General features: G+C 36.9%; 1 protein-coding gene across 2 annotated transcripts in view; it reads right to left on the bottom strand.

The window, feature by feature from the left end:
• Positions 1–18,776, bottom strand: part of LOC123277809 (ubiquitin carboxyl-terminal hydrolase 25-like) — a 134,529-nt gene that overhangs the window by 93,690 nt on the left and 22,063 nt on the right. Inside the window, exon 4 of one of the 2 annotated variants that reach the window (XM_070487737.1) lies at positions 13,200–13,286. In XM_070487737.1, the coding sequence (XP_070343838.1) occupies positions 13,200–13,286 (87 nt within the window). Of the gene's footprint in view, positions 1–10,698; positions 13,287–18,776 lie in introns of those variants that run through there. The other variant, XM_070487736.1, reaches the window with a different exon arrangement.

Below are 18,776 nucleotides of genomic sequence, written 5' to 3'. Positions count from 1 at the left end.
TGGCTTCTAGGATCGGATCAACAGCCTGCAAGAAAATGGGTACCTTAGCCCTATATCTGCAAGATTAAATATACCAACAACTTGAAGAGCTTTAAGGGGATCTTTCCCCTGTTGAGCTTCTTATCAAACCACAACTCTGACTGACATCTGAATTGCAGCCTGATAACACCCTGCAGAGTCCAGAAAACCCAGGTAAGTGGTGCCTGGACTGCTCCCCTGTAGAAACTGTGATATAAAAATGTGTATTACTTGGGGCTGGCCCCGTGACCGAATGGTTAAGTTCGCACGCTCCGCTGCAGGCAGCCCAGTGTTTCGTTGGTTCAGATTCTGGGCGCAGACATAGCACTGCTCATCAAGCCACGCTGAGGCAGCGTCCCACATGCCGCAACTAGAAGGAGCCACAACGAAGAATATACAACTATGTACAGGGGGCTTTGGGGAGAAAAAGGAAAAAATAAAATCTTTAAAAAAAATGTGTATTACTTTAAGCCAATCAGTAGGCAGTAATTTATTCTGCATCATGGAATCATCATATCATCATACTCATATATCAGGTGACACAAAAGTTTCCATCTTTGACTGGCTCTAGGTCAGAAATCGGCTTCAGAGCTGGTCCAGGGTGCAGAGGTTAGTGGTGGGAACAACATGCAGTGTGGAACACATGTCTATCCCAGTGGGAAAATAACAATGCAGATCCCTCGGATTCTGAAGCAAGGCCATTTCATCTACAATAAATAATTCTATGCCTTGTGATAAGTAGCCACAGTTGTGTTATGGCTTTCTGAAAGAGTCTGGAAAGGGTTAGTCAGATTGTCAGGGGCCAAGAGAAAGCATAAGTGGATCTAATTGGGTGATATTTGAGTGTGGTGGAACCAATAGATTGGTTGACACCCAGTGGTTTTAGATAGTTAAATATGCTTCTAGTATACATTTGTCATTTTTAAGAAGGTATAGATTAATTGTATTAATTGTATTAATAGAAGCTTGGAAGAGTAGATTGCCCATATTTGGAAGAAATGCAAATTAGTTCCAATGAAGTGAATCAATGATTCCAAGAAAAATAATGATTATTTTATGTTAAATGAAAAAGATAGAATCCAACTTATGTTGCTTATGGATTTCAAGACCCACGTATTATGCATAGAAAAATCCAGAAAAATAATACAGCAAATATTAACAGCAATTATCTCTGAATGGTTGCATTTCAGCTGATTTAGCTTTCCCCTTGCTGTTTGCTGTGGTCACCAGGTATTCTAAGTCAATTTGTATTTTGTCCATAATTAATATTCTATTTTATTTATTTATTTTGAGGAAGATCAGCCTTGAGCTAACATCTGCCACAAATCCTCCCCTTTTTGCTGAGGAAGATTGGCCCTGAGTTAACATCCATGCCCATCTTCCTCTGTTTTATATGTGGGATGCCTGTTGCAGCATGGCTTGATGAGTAGTGCATAGGTCTGTGCCTGGGATCTGAACTAGTGAACCCCGGGCCACTGAAGTGGAGCATGAGAACGTAACCGCCATGGCACTGGACTGGCGCTTTTAATTAATATTTTAAAACATATTCATGAAGTGGGCTTGAGGAAGCATTCTCTCCAGCAATTTACAAGGAATTACATTCTTGTAAAATCCAACATAGGAGAGCATTCAATCTAATTTCTAAGTTTGTGATATAAGACGAAACAATTCAGCAAAGATTCTCTAGAGTCTAAATCCCTGATGTCATGGAGGCGTACATAAGCCCTACAGTTTGACTCCTAGGAGTCAGATTCAGCTTCCAAATCTCTCTCCCTTCCTCTCTGTCTCTTCCTGACTTTTTTGGGATGTTAAGGGAAATATTCTCATCACATTAATTAAAATTTATTGTTGACTCCTGCTATATTTGCAAACTTCTTAATGTTTTAAATGATGTTTGAATTCTGAGTGGTAACTACTTCATGACTATTAATACTAGGAACAGGATCTTAAGGTGAGGTAGTTTCAGTTTGGGTGATTTATCTTGTGTTATCTTTCTCTTACGTGGAGACTGAAGCTCTGCAACCTTTGAGGTGGGGAACACTCTTGCTTAGTCTAAATGCCATAATGTCTCCTGAGTCTATTTTCCCAAAGTCTCACATTGCTGAGCTTTGATCTCTCCCTACCTTCACACATTATGTAAATATGTGTAAAGTATATATGCAAAGTAATAATGAACAGAATATATCATGAAATTTCAATTTCCTGAGTAATGTCTGTAGGTATACCAGGAATGTGGAAAATATTGCTGGAGTGAAAAGGGAAAGTCTCTTTGTGATGGTGATTTTCGTTTAAAGCTTTGGATATTGTAAGTGCTGCATCAGTACACTGGGAAAAGAGGAAGTTAAAGATAAAAAAAGAGAAAAGTAAAATAACCCAAGGAATAAATGAGCAAGGGTTGTTCATTATATGCTGAGAATATCGGCGTGATTGAAGAAGATTGAGCAGTAGGGAACAGCTGGAGTAAGGCTTTAGGTAAAACTGAGAAGAGACATTTAGAATTAGCTAATAGGGAGAAATCAAAGCTTTCAGAGCCAAAGACTGTCATAATAACCACAGTAATCAAGGGAAGAAGAAGCTGATGTTCTCACACAGGAAAGCTGGCTGTACCTCAGCTACAGTAATCCACCTGAGTCACGATTGCAGCCTGCTAAGTTTCCCACAAGCACCAACCTGAGATTAGAAAGAGAGGACAAGACAGTCATTATAATAATGAGAAAGCAAGGGAAAAAAATGACAATTTATTGAAGGACAGTAAGGGGTGAATTAAGAAAAATAGAGTGAAGAGAAGATCCAAGAAAGAGCTGAGATACCCTTTGACATCCCAAATTGTACCCACATGTTCATTACTGCCCACTTTGGTTCTTGATCTGTTTCTTAGATTTTTAAAAATAATATAAGAATTCTAAAATAATACCAATCTGTTATAGTACTAAGAATTAAAGGGGGAAGTGTGGACAAACTTACATATCCTGGACTCCACAACTGTTAGACTTTGTGGTAGGTATGTTAACATCATTTCCTAATTTAATACTTACACACGTGTGAAATATGTATCATCATGTCTTTATTACCGATAAAAAAGTTGAGGCTGAGAAAATTTCATTAATTCACCAAAGATAACACAGTAAATGACAAAGCCTGGAACTGAATTTAAATCTATGTTTCCAAGCCCATGCTTCTTTCATTATGCTGGTGTGTCATTAGCTCTTTGTTACTTTCCTTCCCATTCTTTTTCTACATGTGGGAAATACATTCTTTTGAGTGTCACCAGTAGCATTTAGCTGTGAAGGAGATGATAGATTCTTTCTATCTTGACCTGGTCAGACAAAACTAAAATGGTGTCTTCATCTATGGGAATAATGCTAATAGTATTTTGTTAACCTGAACATGTCAGACGTTGCTTGTTACTGACACATGACACATGTTATAAACTTACTTTTACAAACATTGTTAAATGATTAAAAATACTTTTGATCTTTTGAACTGCTTGAGAATACAAATGCTTTTGTTTTCTCAAAATAACATATACAAATATAACAAAGATCGCATGCCTCAAAACAAGATAATCGCATATGTAGCTTTATTCAAAACCAACGTTTACATCACCAGAAATTTGGAGGGTTATTATGTAATCATTGGTGTTTATTACCATATTACCTTAAAAATACAGAAAATACATATTAGAGAATATAGAAGGCTCTGGAGAATATAGAAGGCTCTAGAGAATATAGAAGCCTTGAGCAAACCACAGTATAGGTTACTCCCCACCAAATTTTCTTGATCAAGCAAGTCACGATTCCCATTTAACGGATCCATCACTCTGTTCCCTAGTAGAAGCATCACTACTCTAAACTACTAGAGTTCATAGTTTCACTTATGAGAAACAGAGATTTAGCTGGCTGTCACTAAGGATAATATGCAGAAGACCCACTCCTATTTTCACTCTGGACCCATAAATTCTGGGTCCCATAAATTATCAGAGAAACAGCAATGTATAGTGGTTTCCAATTTCAAGCATATAACATATTCGGAGGGCATTTGTTCTATCCCTCTAAACTATTGTGAACAGAGCTTTTCCCATAATTAAATTTAAAAAATCTTATTCCAATTTTCCCAGTATACTTTTTGAATTTTTGAATACTAGATGAATTTTCCTTTGCCACTGTCTTTCAGGAACACTGAACGGCAGGAATGTAGTGCTACAAATGTTCACTTTTGTGTGGTGCCCGCATATTATGCAGAATCATCTGAAAATAAGACCCCAATGCTTCCTTCCATATTCAGGTTGTCATAGGGAATACCTTATGAGGCTACAAGTTGAGGCTGTGAAAGAGAAAGCAATGTAACCAAAGTATTGACTGCAAACATTGTGGCCACTTGCTCAGGAACAGGAGTGCTGTTGGCTGCTGTGCATGCCTAATGTTACAGATTGGTGAGGTAGACAACAGCCGGTTCCTGATGGAAAGTGTAGGCTCCATAGTAACTTAGTAGCCTATTGTCAATCACTGAGTCTCTGTTAAGGTGCATTAAAAAGTCAGAAGCTGTTTCTCAAAAGGTGACTAGTTAACTGCAGAGGCACTTATTGCTTTGCTTTAAAATCCTAAAGGTCTGATCTGTAATTCAAAGTTTATCCAAAGTTCTGAACAATGCTCATCTGCAAATACACTTCAAGAACAACCATCTATGCCGGGTCATATGGCCCAAATACAACAGCAGCTTGCTGGGAGACTGGACTCGTGAGAGTTTTCTCTTGTTTAGGAATCCACTCAAAATGTACACCATTTGGGTGACTTCATAAATGGGTTGCAATAACTTGTCTAAAATTGGTATATGCTGCCTATAAAATCAAAAGAGGCCCACTGAATTTTGTTGTAGATCAGGGGGGCTTTGAGTAATACTGCCTTACCTTAGTCTTACTAATTCAAGAGGGCATTTTAATTATGTGCAAACAAAGCCTAGTAGTCAGTTTCAAGATGCCATTTTTCTGTGTAGTTTGAAGGAAATTCCAGTCATTGAAAATGGCACAAGGGAGCTGTCATTTGCCTTAATTACTTGTTTTGATGCTTGTAAGAAATAAGCTGTCAGTGATTATCCAGAGTTTGAGTCTCCAGGGCTACAAAATTAGATGTAAGAGGCTTGGGCTCCCAGTTATACCCATGTTGTGGAGAAACTGGAGGGTGGTGGCCTCTTTCTCGACAGCAGGTAAGTGCATTTAGGTTTTCTATGAAACAGTTAAAGTATTATTTTCTTCATATAGTAACCGGGGTCTTCTTTTATTTTCATTTTTATATTAAGTCACTATAAATGCTATCCAATTGCGAATCCAATAATGTTAAAGAAAAGTTAACACTCATGGAAATAATTGGCTTCAAGTCCATTGACACTCATTTCAAAAAGAATAGAATGAAACTTTCCACCTGGAAGTTGTTATTTATCCGCCTCTGTGTATATACACTGCTGGTGGGAAGGCAAACTGGTGCAGCCACTATGGAAAACAGTATGGAGATTCCTCAAAAAACTAAAAATAGAACTACCATTCAATCCAGCCATCCCACTACTGGGTATTTATCCAAAGAGCCTGAAGTCAGCAATCCCAAAAGTCCTGTGCACCCCAATGTTTATTGCAGCACTGTTTACAATAGCCAAGACGTGGAAGCAACCTAAGTGCCCAGCAACAGACAAATGGATAAAGAAGATGTGGCACATATATACAATGGAATACTACTCAGCTGCAAAACAGAACAAAATCATTCCATTTGCAATAACATGGATGGACCTTGAGAGAATTATGTTAAGTGAAATAAGCCAGCCAGAGAAAGATAATCTGTGTATGACTCCACTCATATGAGGAATTTAAAACTATGGACCAAGAACAGTTTAGTGGATACCAGGGGAAAGGTGGGGTGGGGGGTGGGCACAAAGGGTGAAGTGCTGCACCTACAACATGACTGACAAACGTTAATGTACAATTGAAATTTCACAAGATTGTAACCTATCAATAACTCAATAAAAAAAATTGGAAAAAAAAAAGTGCCATGGATGGTGCACAGATTGAGGGAATCAGGTGAGACTAGAAATAGGTTACTGGAGGAAGGTTTATGTACAAAAGGATTATTTACAAAAGTGTAGGTATAGGAGAACTTCAAGGCATGATGCATGGTGACGTAGAGAGAATAATGGTCCCAATGATGTCCACCTTCCAATCCCCAGAACCTATGAGCGTGTTACCTTCCCACGGCAAAGGGGACTTTGCAGGGGTTATTAAGGCAAGGATCTTGGGATGTGGAGAGTTCCCTGGGTGATCCATGTGGCACCAATGGCATCACGAGGGGCCTAATAAGTGAAAGAGGCCGGTGGTAGGGTCATAGAGGGAGATGTGGTGACGGATAGAAACAGATATCACAGATGAGAGAAGGTGCTGGGTGGCTGGACATGAAGATGCAGGAAGGGGCCACAAGTCAAGGACTGTAGGTGGCATCCAGATGCTGGGAAGTCAAAAGGAGACTCCAGAAGGCACTAGCCATACAGACATCTTAAATTTAGCTCAGTGAGACTGATTTGGTGATAGAGGGCATCCTTGTCTCGTTCCTGTTTTCAGGGGGATGGCGTTCAGTTTTTGCCCATTGAGCATGATGTTCGCTATGGGTTTGTCGTATATGGCCTTTATTATGTTGAGGTAGTTTCCTTCTATGCCCATTTTGTTCAGAGTTTTTATCATAAATGGCTGTTGGATCTTGTCAAATGCCTTCTCTGCATCTATTGAGATGATCATGTGGTTTTTATTCCTCAGTTTGTTGATGTGGTGTATCACGTTGATTGATTTGTGGATGTTGAACCATCCCTGTGTCCCTGGTATGAATCCCACCTGATCCTGATGTATGATTCTTTTGATGAATTGCTGAATTCTGGTTGCCAAAATTTTGTTTAGAATTTTTGCATCTATGTTCATCAGTGATATTGGCCTGTAGTTCTCTTTTTTCGTGGTGTCCTTGTCAGGTTTTGGGATCAGCATGATGTTGGCCTCACAGAATGTGTTAGGAAGTGTTCCATCTTCCCTAATTTTTTGGAGTAGCTTGAAAAGGATGGGTATTAAATCCTCTCTGAAAGTTTGGTAGAATTCCCCAGGAAAGCCATCTGGTCCTGGGGTTTTATTCTTTGGGATGCTTTTGATTGCTGTTTCAATCTCTTTCCTTGTGATTGGTCTGTTCAAATTGTCTGCCTCTTCTTGAGTGAGCTTTGGGAGACTGTAGGAGTCCAAGAATTTATCCATTTCCTCTAGGTTATCCATTCTGTTGGCATATAGTTTTTTGTAGTATTCTCTTATAATCTGTTGTATTTCTGCAGAGTCTGTTGTTATTTCTCCTCGCTCATTGCTGATTTTGTTTATTTGAGCTTTCTCCCTTTTTTTCTCTGGAAGTCTGGCTAGTGGTTTGTCAATTTTATTTATCTTCTCAAAAAACCAGCTCTTTGTCTCATTGATCCTTTCTACTGCCTTTTTCAATAGTATTTATTTCTGCTCTGATTTTTATTATTTCTCTCCTTCTGCTGACTTTGGGCTTCCTTTGTTCTTTTTTCTCTAGTTCAGTTAGGTGTGCTTTAAGGTTGCTTATTTGGGATTTCTCTTGTTTGTCAAGATGCGCCTGTATTGCGATGAATTTTCCTCTTAATACAGCTTTTGCTGTATCCCATATGAGTTGGTATGGCATGCTATCATTTTCATTTGTTTCCAGGTATTTTATTATTTCTTCTTTAATTTCTTCAATGATCCATTGCTTGTTCAGTAGTGTGTTTAGTCTCCACATCTTTGTGCCTTTCTCAGCTTTTTTCTTGTAATTAATTTCTAGCCTTATAGCACTATGATCTGAGAAGATGCTTGTTATTATTTCAATTTTTTTAAATTTGTAGAGGTTTGTCTTGTTTCCCAACATATGGTCTATCCTAGAGAATGTTCCATGTGCACTTGAGAAGAATGTGTATTCAGCTCCTTCAGGGTGGAGTGATCTATATATGTCTATTAAGTCCAATTGTTTTAGTTTTTCATTCAGCTCCACTATTTCCTTGTTGATTTTCTGTCTGGATGATCTGTCCATTGATGTGAGAGGGGTGGTGAGGTCCCCTACTATGATTGTGTTGTTTTTAACATCTTCCTTTAGGTCTGTTAATAGTTGCTTTATGAATCTTGGTGCTCCTGTGTTGGGTGCATAGATATTTATAAGCGTTATTTCTTCTTGATGAAGTGTCCCTTTGATCATTATATATTGTCCCTCTGTGTCTCTCTTTACCTGTGTTATTTTGAAACCCACTTGGTCTGATATGAGAATTGCAACATCTGCCTTTTTTTCCTTGCTATTTGCTTGAAGTATTGTCCTCCACCCCTTCACCCTGAGTCTGTGTTTGTCCTTGGGGCTGAGGAGTGTTTCCTGGAGGCAAGAAATTGTTGGATCTTGTTCTTTAATCCATTTTGCCACTCTGTGTCTTTTTATTGGACAGTTCAACCCGTTCACATTGAGAGTGATTATTGATGCATGTGGACTTAATGCTGTCAATCTTTCGCTCATTATCTTGTTTTCCTGTGTTTCTTTTCCTGTGTGCTTTAGACTATCCATTTAATACTGCAATTTCTTATGCTGGGTTTCTTAGATTTTTCCTTATCTATGATTTGTGACTCTGTTCTGTACTTTATTTTAGTGTCTACCTTGAAGTTTGTATTTAGAATCTCGTGTATAATATAGTCTATTCTCTGGTGGTCTCTTACTTACTCGACCAATACTGATTTAGACCCTTTGCTCTTCCCCTCCTAAATAATTATTTTCATTTTTTATTCCAACTTGTCTTATTAACTGGTAGTTAGAGTGCTAAGATCGTCCTTGTTTTGGTAGTTTCCTTATTTTTACCCTAAAGCTATAGTTGAATATTTGCTATCCTGTTCTGGTTCTATCCATCGGTCTCCCTAGTCTGTGGCTTGTGTCCCCTTTCTCCCTTTTTTTCTTTTTTCAAGTATGAGAGCCTTCTTGAGGATTTCTTGTAATGGAGGGCTTTTAGTTACAAATTCCCTTAACTTTTGCTTGTCTGGAAAAGATTTAATTTCTCCCTCATATCTGAAGGAAATTCTTGCTGAATAGAGTATTCTTGGCTGAAGGTTTTTATCCTTTAAAGCTTTGAATATATCACTCCATTCTCTCCTAGCTTGTAGGGTTTCTGTAGAGAAATCAGCTGACAGTCTGATAGGGGCTCCTTTATAGGTTATTCTCTTTTTTTTCCTTACTTCCCTGAGTATTCTTTCCTTATCATTCCTATGTGCCAACTTTACTATTATGTGCCTTGCGGAGGGTCTTTTTACACTGACAAATCTAGGAGATCTAAAACCCTCCTCTACACACATTTCCCCGTTGATCCCTAGATTTGGGAAGTTCTCTTCAATAATTTCGTTAAGCACACTTTCTGCTCCATTTTCCTTTTCCATATTCTCGGGAATTCCTATGATCCTTATGTTCTTACTCCTCATTGAATCCATTATCTCTCTGAGATTTTCCTCATTTTTTTAAATTCTTAGTTCTCTTTCTTCCTCTGTCTGGCGCCATTCAGCCTGTCTGTCCTCGATTATGCTGATTTGCTCCTCTAGGTTGCCTACACGGGCATTCAGGAAATCCGTATTCTGTTTTATCTGGTCCATTGTGTTTTTCATCTCAAGTAATTCTGTTTGATTCTTCTTTATGATTTCAATCTCTTTTGTGAAGTAACTCCAGAACTCGGCTTGTTTCTCTATCTTTCTCTCTACCTCATTGAGTTTTTTGATTATAGCTGCTCTGAATTCATTATCATTTAGTTTACCTAATTCCAAGTCCTCAGGACTTAATTCTGTGTTTTTATTGTTTTCCTTCTGGTCTGGGGCTTTTATAAATTGCTGGATGGTAGAGGAGCGGTTTTTTCTCATGGTGGTAGAATTCAGTTGCAGTTACAGCCTGTCGCCACTAAATGGGGGTCGGGAGTGGCGTTAGCTCTCCGCCTTGGGGCAAGATGGCTGCGCCCACTGGCTTTGCTGGGGGGGAGTGGCTGTTACGTGCTGGTCTGGGTTCAGATCAGTTCTGTTCTCTGGTCTCCCAAGGCCCTTGATTTATACGGTCCCCACGGACGGAAGCTTTCCCCCCCATCAGCGGGTCTCCACTGAATCAGCAGCAGGAGTCCTGGATGATCCCCTGGTCACGCGGCCCCTCCCCTGCACCTGCCCGACCCGCGCCGCAGCATCGCAGACTCTAGGGGAGGGAGCGATGTTCTCTCCTACCGTTCCAGCGCCTCCGAGGGTGTAAGCAAGGTTATGATCTCCGCCTTCTTGGTAGTGTAGGTCTCTAACGAGCTGGCATTATGTTTATTCTCTGAAATTCAGTTCTTCCAATCTTTTGTTGTATTTTGGAGGGGAGAGAATCCCGGGTCAGCTCACCCCGCCATTTTGCTCCGACCCTCTCTATCTGATACATGTTTTGAGAATATTTTCTCCCAGTCTGTGGCTTCTCTTTTTATTTTGTATGAATTTTTCAAAGATTAAAAGTTTTTAATTTTGATGAAGTCCATTTTATCACTTTTTTCTTTTATGATTTGTGCCTTCTTAATGTCCTACTTAAGAAATCTTTTCTTAACTCAGGACACTAAAATTTTCTCTTGTGTTTTCTTTAAGAATTCCTATGGTTTTCTTCCTTTTGGGTTTATACCCTATTATGAATTTCTTTTCCCATATATAGTGTCCTGTAAGAGTTGAGAATTATTTTTCTGCCTATGACACCATTAGTTTAAAAGATTTTCCCTTTGCCCATTGAATTGTTTTGGCAACTTTGACTCAAATCAATTCACCCTGTACATGTAGGTCTATTTCAGGACTCTCTATTCTGTTCTATTGAGCTATATGACTATCTTTTCACCAATAACAAAGTGTCTTGATCACTGTAGCCTGAGAATTAATTCTTCCAACATTGTCTTTCTTTTTTAAATTGCTATGGCTATTCTATATCCTTTGATTTTCGATATAAATTTTAGAATCAGTATGTCAATTCCGATAAAAAAGCCTGCTGTGATTATGACTGGGATTGCATTGAATCTATAGATTGAATTGAGGACAATTCATGTCTTAACAATATTGAATCCCCTGATCCATGAACATAATATATCACTTTATTTCTTTAACCTCTCTCAACAATATCTTGCTGTTTTCATATATATCTTTTGTCCACTTTAGCCCTAATATTCCATATTTTATGCTATTGTATATAAGTATTTTTTTAATTTAAATTTCCAATTGTGTGCGGCTGGTATTTAGAAATACAACTGATCTTTGTGTGTTCGCCTGTATCATATAACATTGCTGAATTCATTTCTTGGTTCTAGCATCTTTTTGTAGGTGGAGAGTACTTAGGATGTTGTAGATAGACAGTCAAGTCATATACATAAGAAGACAGCTTTCTGTCTTCCTTTCCAACATGCATGTTATTTCTTTTTCTTGCTAATAAAACTGGTTGAGAACTCCAGTCTAATGCTTAATAGAAGTAGTGAGGGCCGACATCCTTGCTGGCTCCTGACCTTTGGAGAAAAGCATTCAGCCTTTCCAACATTAAATATTATATAAGTTGTAGATTTTTCATAAATGAGCTTTTGTCAGGATAAGAAAGTTTCTTGCTATTCCTAGCTTCTGAGAGATTTTGTCATGAATAGATGCTAGCTTTTGTCAAATCCTTTTTTCTTCATCTACTGAGAAAATCATATGGTTTTTTTTCTTCAGTCTGTTAAAACGGTGAATTACACTGAACTCTAAACACTAAACCAATCTTGCAGTCCTACAAAAATCCCACTTGCAACTGAGATATTATCCTTTATATATACTGAGGATTCAGTTTGCCAAAAATCTGCTACAACTGAGAAATTAAAACTCTGTAAAGCCCTAAAATTCCGGAACATAAAAAAAAGGTCAATATGCATATGAATACCTAACCAGAAGTAATAATTCTAAATAATGTCACATAAATTATAAATATAATTCAACTGAGACATCAGAAGAAAGAACCACTGATAATAACAAACTGCAATAACAGGAAGCAATAGGTCCAAAAAGTTTCATGTACAAACTGTAATGATTGAAGGAGTTTTTCTTAATTTCTCTGGAGGTATGAGGGGTTGTCAGGTGATCTGAGTTCCCTTTTAAAAACGGCTTGTTTATCAGCCTGACATTTTATAGCCCGATTATAGCTTAAAAAGCTAGTTATAAATCAAATTATATTCCCACTGGCTTGTATTATAAATGTTTCCTATGTTTACAGTAAAAGTAGTTTTCAAAATTATACACTAAAAGAAAACTATAGTTTAATAATGTATCATTACTACTAACAATAGGTCACACAAAGTTCAAGACTTTACTGAAACCTAAAATTTTAACTTCTATATCTTTGAGACTAGTTCCCTACAGGGCTACAAATTCTTTAATGACAAGACCAGAAAAGCCCTATACTCAAGCATACTGTCTCCATAAGCAATTTTTTTCCACTAAGTATGAATTTCTGCATGCAAATCAAGTCTTATCTTTTTAAAAGCTAATATAAACAATATAATAACAGACAAGAGTTGACATCTGGTACTTACTATGTACCAGGCCCTTCTATGCCCTTTATGTGTTTTATCTCATCTGATTCTCACAGTAACTCTATAAAATAACTGCTGTTGTTACTTACACTTTTCAGATAAGCAAACTGAACAAAGACAGATCACGTAACTTGCTCTAGCTTCACAGCCAGAACCTAGACAATCTGGCCCTGTGTCTGAGCTCTCACATTATATTGCCTAACAACATTAACTTACAAAATATAAGTTATACATTTGTACTGCAAAGACAGCCAGTGCAAAACTAATCTTCTCAAGGGCTTATCTACAGAAACAATAGAAAAACTTTTTGATTTCTACATAAGTTTTCAGCAGACAATTGAGGAAAGACCTTGAAGTGTAAATTGTAACCTATAAAGTTTACTGAAATTTGACAACTCAAAAGGAAGGAAAAAAGCAATTACTAAAGTGAGATTAATGGGTTGACCTTCAAGTTTGACACTGTTTCACACTTGACGGGGCAAGTGCTCCTAAAACAAGCACAGATAATACAGGAAGACCATATCATACATGCTCTGCTTAAAAATCTTTTTGTATTTTACCTTTTGGTTTCGGGGTAAATCTTGAGCATGCGATGGAGGCTTATAATTCAGGACTAATCTTCTAAAGTCCAAAAGATTGAATAATGACTGAAAAAGAACAATAATTTAAGATAACTAAGGGAAAATTCTATTAACAAAACCATAAAAATATGACGGGTCTTAGAGATTTGTTTTTGACAATTATACTGCTTATACACAGAACAGATGCAATTAGCATAAGACTATTTTCTCCCCAAGAAAAAGTCAAATTTCTTATACCTTAACATACTATTCTTGATCATTAACAATATTTATTGTGTTGCAAAGCAGAAAAGTATACATGGACAATGCAAAAATAAAACCCCACACACCATATTATATTACTAAAGCTTTCTTTATATTACTACGTGCTTAACAGTTTCCTCAAAATAGAAGATAAACAAATGTAAAGTCTACAACTTTTCAGACACGTTATGTTCACTATGAGTTATCTAGACGTATCAATTCTACAAGGATATAGCACAAATAAACTTATAATAATTTAAATTTATTTAATAATAATATATTGTATATTATATTATAATATATTATTATATTATTTATTATATTATCTGTTATAATATAATGATAAATAATTTATTTTGTAAATAATTCTAATTCATTTAAAACAAATTTATTTATAAATAAATAAATCAGATGCTCAGTGATAGCAGAGCAAAGAAATTACATATTATCTCTGTGCTCAAGGAGACACACAACCTAGAAGGAGACACACATATAATTATAACAATAGAAATATGATTCCAAGATACTCTAATTCAGATCATACAGAGCATAATGAGAGCATATGAAAGACGTCCGTGGGAAGGTTTCCTGGAGCTGTTTTTTAAACTATAACTTATAATCCATTAATGTTATCACGATGAACATGTTTAAAACATGAAGTAAAATGCAATGGAAAACATCAGAACATATCATACACTGTAAATTCACCACAGGATACTGTTTGTAAAATTTTTCTTGTATAGATTTTATATACATGTGTACATGTAAAGTGTTTTACAACGTAGACTGTCTTCCTTTCTGAGAATCACAGTTGATAAAGTTTGAAAATCACTGGACAGGAGGCAATGATGTATTAAATCTTAGTAAAGATGGGTTAGCCAACTTGACTAACACATAGATAAAGGTGGCACTACAAATAAAAACAAAGTTTTGTTTAGTAGGTGGGTGTTTGGAAAATTGACCTAGTATATATAAGAAATAGAGTCAGATATAGATATATAGATATAGATGTGGATTAAAGGCCTAAATATGAAAGGTAAAACCATAAAGCTGATAACAGGAACTGTAGGAAAATATTTTGGTTATCTTGCGATCTGGAAGTATTTCTTAATGCAACAATATGAACATGAGATAATTCATTTATTTATTCATTTAGCAAATATTTATGGAGCACTCACTACATGGCCAGACACAAGGAAGACAGGCAAAAGAGAATAAAATATATTAAGTCTCTGCCCTGATCACAATCTTGTGATTACAAGTTAAAACAATGAGTATAGACGTTATAAATCAGAAAAAATGTGAATACAATAATAGTAGACCAAGCTCAGAACCCTAGGGAAAAAGAATCATTTAAAAGCCAGAGGAACGATGAGAAAGACAAAATAAGAATAGTAAGGGAAATGGAGAGTATGAGATCACAGAAGAAAAAGGAGTAGAGAAACCAAGGGCTTTCACATATAGCTGTGTATCAGAATAACAGTGGAGCTTTAAAAGGAACCTGTGCCAGGGGCCTCTCAACAAAGACACAAAGTACCACAGAAGATTCTGAAGCACATCAAAGAATACCGGCAAATTTTAAGAAGGACAAGATGAGCATTACTCTCAAAGGTTGCCACATTCCAGTAAAGTAAGGGCAGGAAAAACAACCTTTGGATTTGTCAATTAGAAAACCATCTTTTCAGTAGAATGGGAGAAGAACAGCAGTAATAAGTACTGAAGAAATGAGATATAAGTAAGGGGGGCAACGTATGGGCTGTTCTTATGAGGAATTTAAATTGGAAAGAGAATATGGACAAATGAGGAGAATCCCAGTCCTATTTCTGTGCTCTGAGTTCCCGCTGGAGAACATTTTCCCGCTTCCTGAACACCCAGTAGAATTTCATCTGGTGTAGGTCTGCTGGTGGTGAATTATTTCACCATCTGCTAAAATCAAAATTGTTCTTACTTCATTTTTGTAATATTTTTGCTAGTTCTAGAATTCTATATGGCCAGTTAGTATTTCCAGCACTTTAAAGATCGCATTTCTGTTGGGAAGTCAGCTGTTAGATTTATTTTTGCTCCTTCATAGAGGTGATATATATCTTTTCCAACTGGCTACTTTTAGGATTTTCTCTTTGTCTATAGTTTTTTCCGTTTTATTATGATATGCCTTGTCACAGTATTCTTTATGTCCATACTACTTGATTCCTATTCCTTCCTGAATCTGTAGCTCAATCTCTTTCATTAGGTTTTGAACACTCTCAGTCATTTCTTCAAATATTACTTTTGCCCTATTCTCTTTTTACTCTCCCTTGAACCACAAATACACTATGTTAGTACTATTCACCATGTTCAAAATCTCTTATATGCTCTTATCTGCATTTCATGGCTTTAATCTGAAAATGTTCTTCAGACCAACTGTCTAGCTGACTAATTCTCTCTTCAGCTGTTTCTAATATGCTGCTATAATTCATCCATTGATTTTGTGACTTTGTTATATTTTTCAGTTCTAAAATTTTTATTTTTTTAATAGTTTTTAGTTTTCTATCAAAATTCTCAATCTGAAACAAACACACACATAGATAAGGAGAACAGATTAGCAGTTACCAGAGGAAAAGCGGATAGGGGGCAGGCAAAATGGGTAAAGGGGCACATGTGAATGGTGATGGATAAAAACTAGACTATTGGTGGTGAGCACAATGCAATCTATACAAAAACTGAAATATAATAATGGAAAACCGGAAATTTACACAATGTTAAAAGCCAGTTAGACCTCAATAAAATAAAAAAAAAAATCAAGAAAAAAATCCTCATTCTGGTTTTTAATTCCTTGAGCATATTAATAGTTATTATATCAATTCAATTTTCAGGTTTTCCTGTAGGCAAATTTCTATTGCCCATTATTTTCTATTAATTTTTAGACACATCTTATTTGCTGATATGACTGATTACAGCTGATGTGAGTGCTAGACATTATACACGACAAACTGGAGAAAATTCAATGATGATATTATCTTCCAAAAGAATTTACATTTGCTTCTGGCAGAAAGCAAGAGTGAGGCCATTTGCAATCCAAGATCAATTTCATCCAATCAATTCTGAGATGAAGGTGGAATTCAGAAACCATAAAGCACGCTTTATTTTCGGGTCTCAGTTAATCCTAGGTTCCAGCCCTTTATAATTCTAACTGAAAGTCTGAGGTGTTTACTAGGGCTCTAAATCTGTGCAAAACTTTGCTTAGTTTCCCAGCCATTCAGCAACTATTTCTGGAATTGCCTCGAGAATAAAATCAGCCCAAAATGTGAAGCTTACTCTCTGAACCTCTTGTTTTCTCAAAGCTTAGCCTCAAAATTACTCACTGCTTTAGGGTTATGCGATGTCTTCAAAAAGCTGTTTTTGTTTTCGTTTTGTTTTGTTTTGCAGTCCAGGAAAATATCATCAAGAAGCTGGTCTAGAACAACCTAACAAGTTATCACCCGAAGTAGAACTTGTGACCATCACACAAATCATAGAGATTAACTTTTTTAAGTCCAAAACACTCTGTACTCTAAATCACAGTCATAATAGTAGTGGTCAACATATTCCTCCAAAAGGGGTGGGAAAGGGTAAATATCACTACTGCCTAAATTGTGTTTATGATTGATGCACACTGAAAACAAGTATCCTTTCATTCAGTCTAAAGCTAAAATGTGAATTCTGAAGAGCACTTGCCGAAATGGACTTTGGCTAAACTCCTGCTAACAGCAGAGAGCTATGAGAGATGAGAATTCAAACAATTTGTGGAAAACAAAAAGAATAATGACAAGAGAGCAAAGGAAGACATCAACTGTCTGTAATGGAGGATACCAAGGAGAAGCAAGATAAATTCTCCTTGGTAGATTTAAAAAAAAATGAAATGGTACCACGTAAGTTTCAAGGTAAGGTAGGGACTAAACGTAGATGGCCTGATTACAAGATGAAAGTCTGGATACAGAGCAATTAAGTCCCTCTGTCCTTCCCAGACCCAGAAGATCAGACAACTACTCCCTCCGTGCGTGGGATACAGAAAGTTTAGTCTTTGGATATAACTGAACTTAAGTGACTGAGGTTCAGGAAAATCAGTCGCAGTGTGTGCCATGGTAGGAGAGGGCATGAGATTCTGGGCTACACACAGGAGGATTAAGTAAAAACTCGCCAACTGAGCCCCAATCGACCCTTCCCGGATCCCCTTTCTCTAGACCTGCTTCTGGAAAGCCAGCAACAGTGCTTAAAACAAAAAGAATCACAATCCAGTCTGGATTTGAGGCAGGGCAATCTTCTGTGGGAAAGTACTCCCCCAACCCCCCTAAAAATGGATCTAATATGTTCGAGCAAATAAAACATATTATTGATAAGACCGTAACAGAGATGTTGGAGCATATAGAAAGTTTTAAGAACAAGTATATAGAAAACAGAAAGGAAAAATAATGGCAATTGACAATTCCAGGAAAACAAAAGATTTCAAAGGGGTAGTCGTAGTAAATCAGTGTAATATGTAAAGTCACAGAAAACATCAACACTACTGACTATTTTTAACTTGTAATATAAGTTATGTTGGGAGATGAAAGGAAAGGCAATTCTAGGTAGCTGAAATGAAAGAGCTAAATCCTCATTCTTCTCAGCAGGAAGGCATGTCATTTAGAAAAATGAGACAGGAGAAACAGCTAGAAGTGGCTGTAGTTGCCTTTAAGGAGTATGATATAGGGAGGATTGAGGCTGATTACTGTTGTTTTTCACTGTAAGCCTTTTATTGCTATGGGGTTTTGGTTTTCTGTTTGAACTATGTACTTACGTTCTTTGATGAAGATTAAAGAGATAAGAGCAAGTAATGTGAATAAACATGTTAAATGATATCTTGAGATTTTTTGAAAACTTGCCACATCTTTTCAATCCCATACAGCATTAGGGTGATAGAAGCAATTAAAGTCTTCAATTCCACCATAAATAATATATGGTCCTTTTTGGTTCATTCACTCACTCATTCAATAATTACTTAAAAGGCTCCTCCAATGTGTCAGACACTGTACTGTATACTGGTATAGAACAATAACCTAGAAGATATGTTCTCTGCCCTCAGGATGCTTGTATTTTAGTCAACCTGTAGTTACATGATTTATGAGTAGGGTGACCATATCCTTCATTATCCAAGGATGAAAGAGGGCTTTATGACTAATTAATAGGCACTAGTGGATCTACAAGAGGAATAAACTGGACTGTACCAGGCAAACTGAGAAGCATGAGCACCTTACTTCTGAGCATCTCAGAAGCATCCAAATAGGAGAGGTGCTAAGGATCATCCTGAGAATCTACGGA

This window comes from Equus asinus, chromosome 17 (assembly GCF_041296235.1).
Source record: "Equus asinus isolate D_3611 breed Donkey chromosome 17, EquAss-T2T_v2, whole genome shotgun sequence".
NCBI lineage: Eukaryota > Metazoa > Chordata > Mammalia > Perissodactyla > Equidae > Equus > Equus asinus.
Note: the sequence above shows the minus strand (reverse complement) of the source record. Positions and strands in the feature narration are given on the sequence as shown.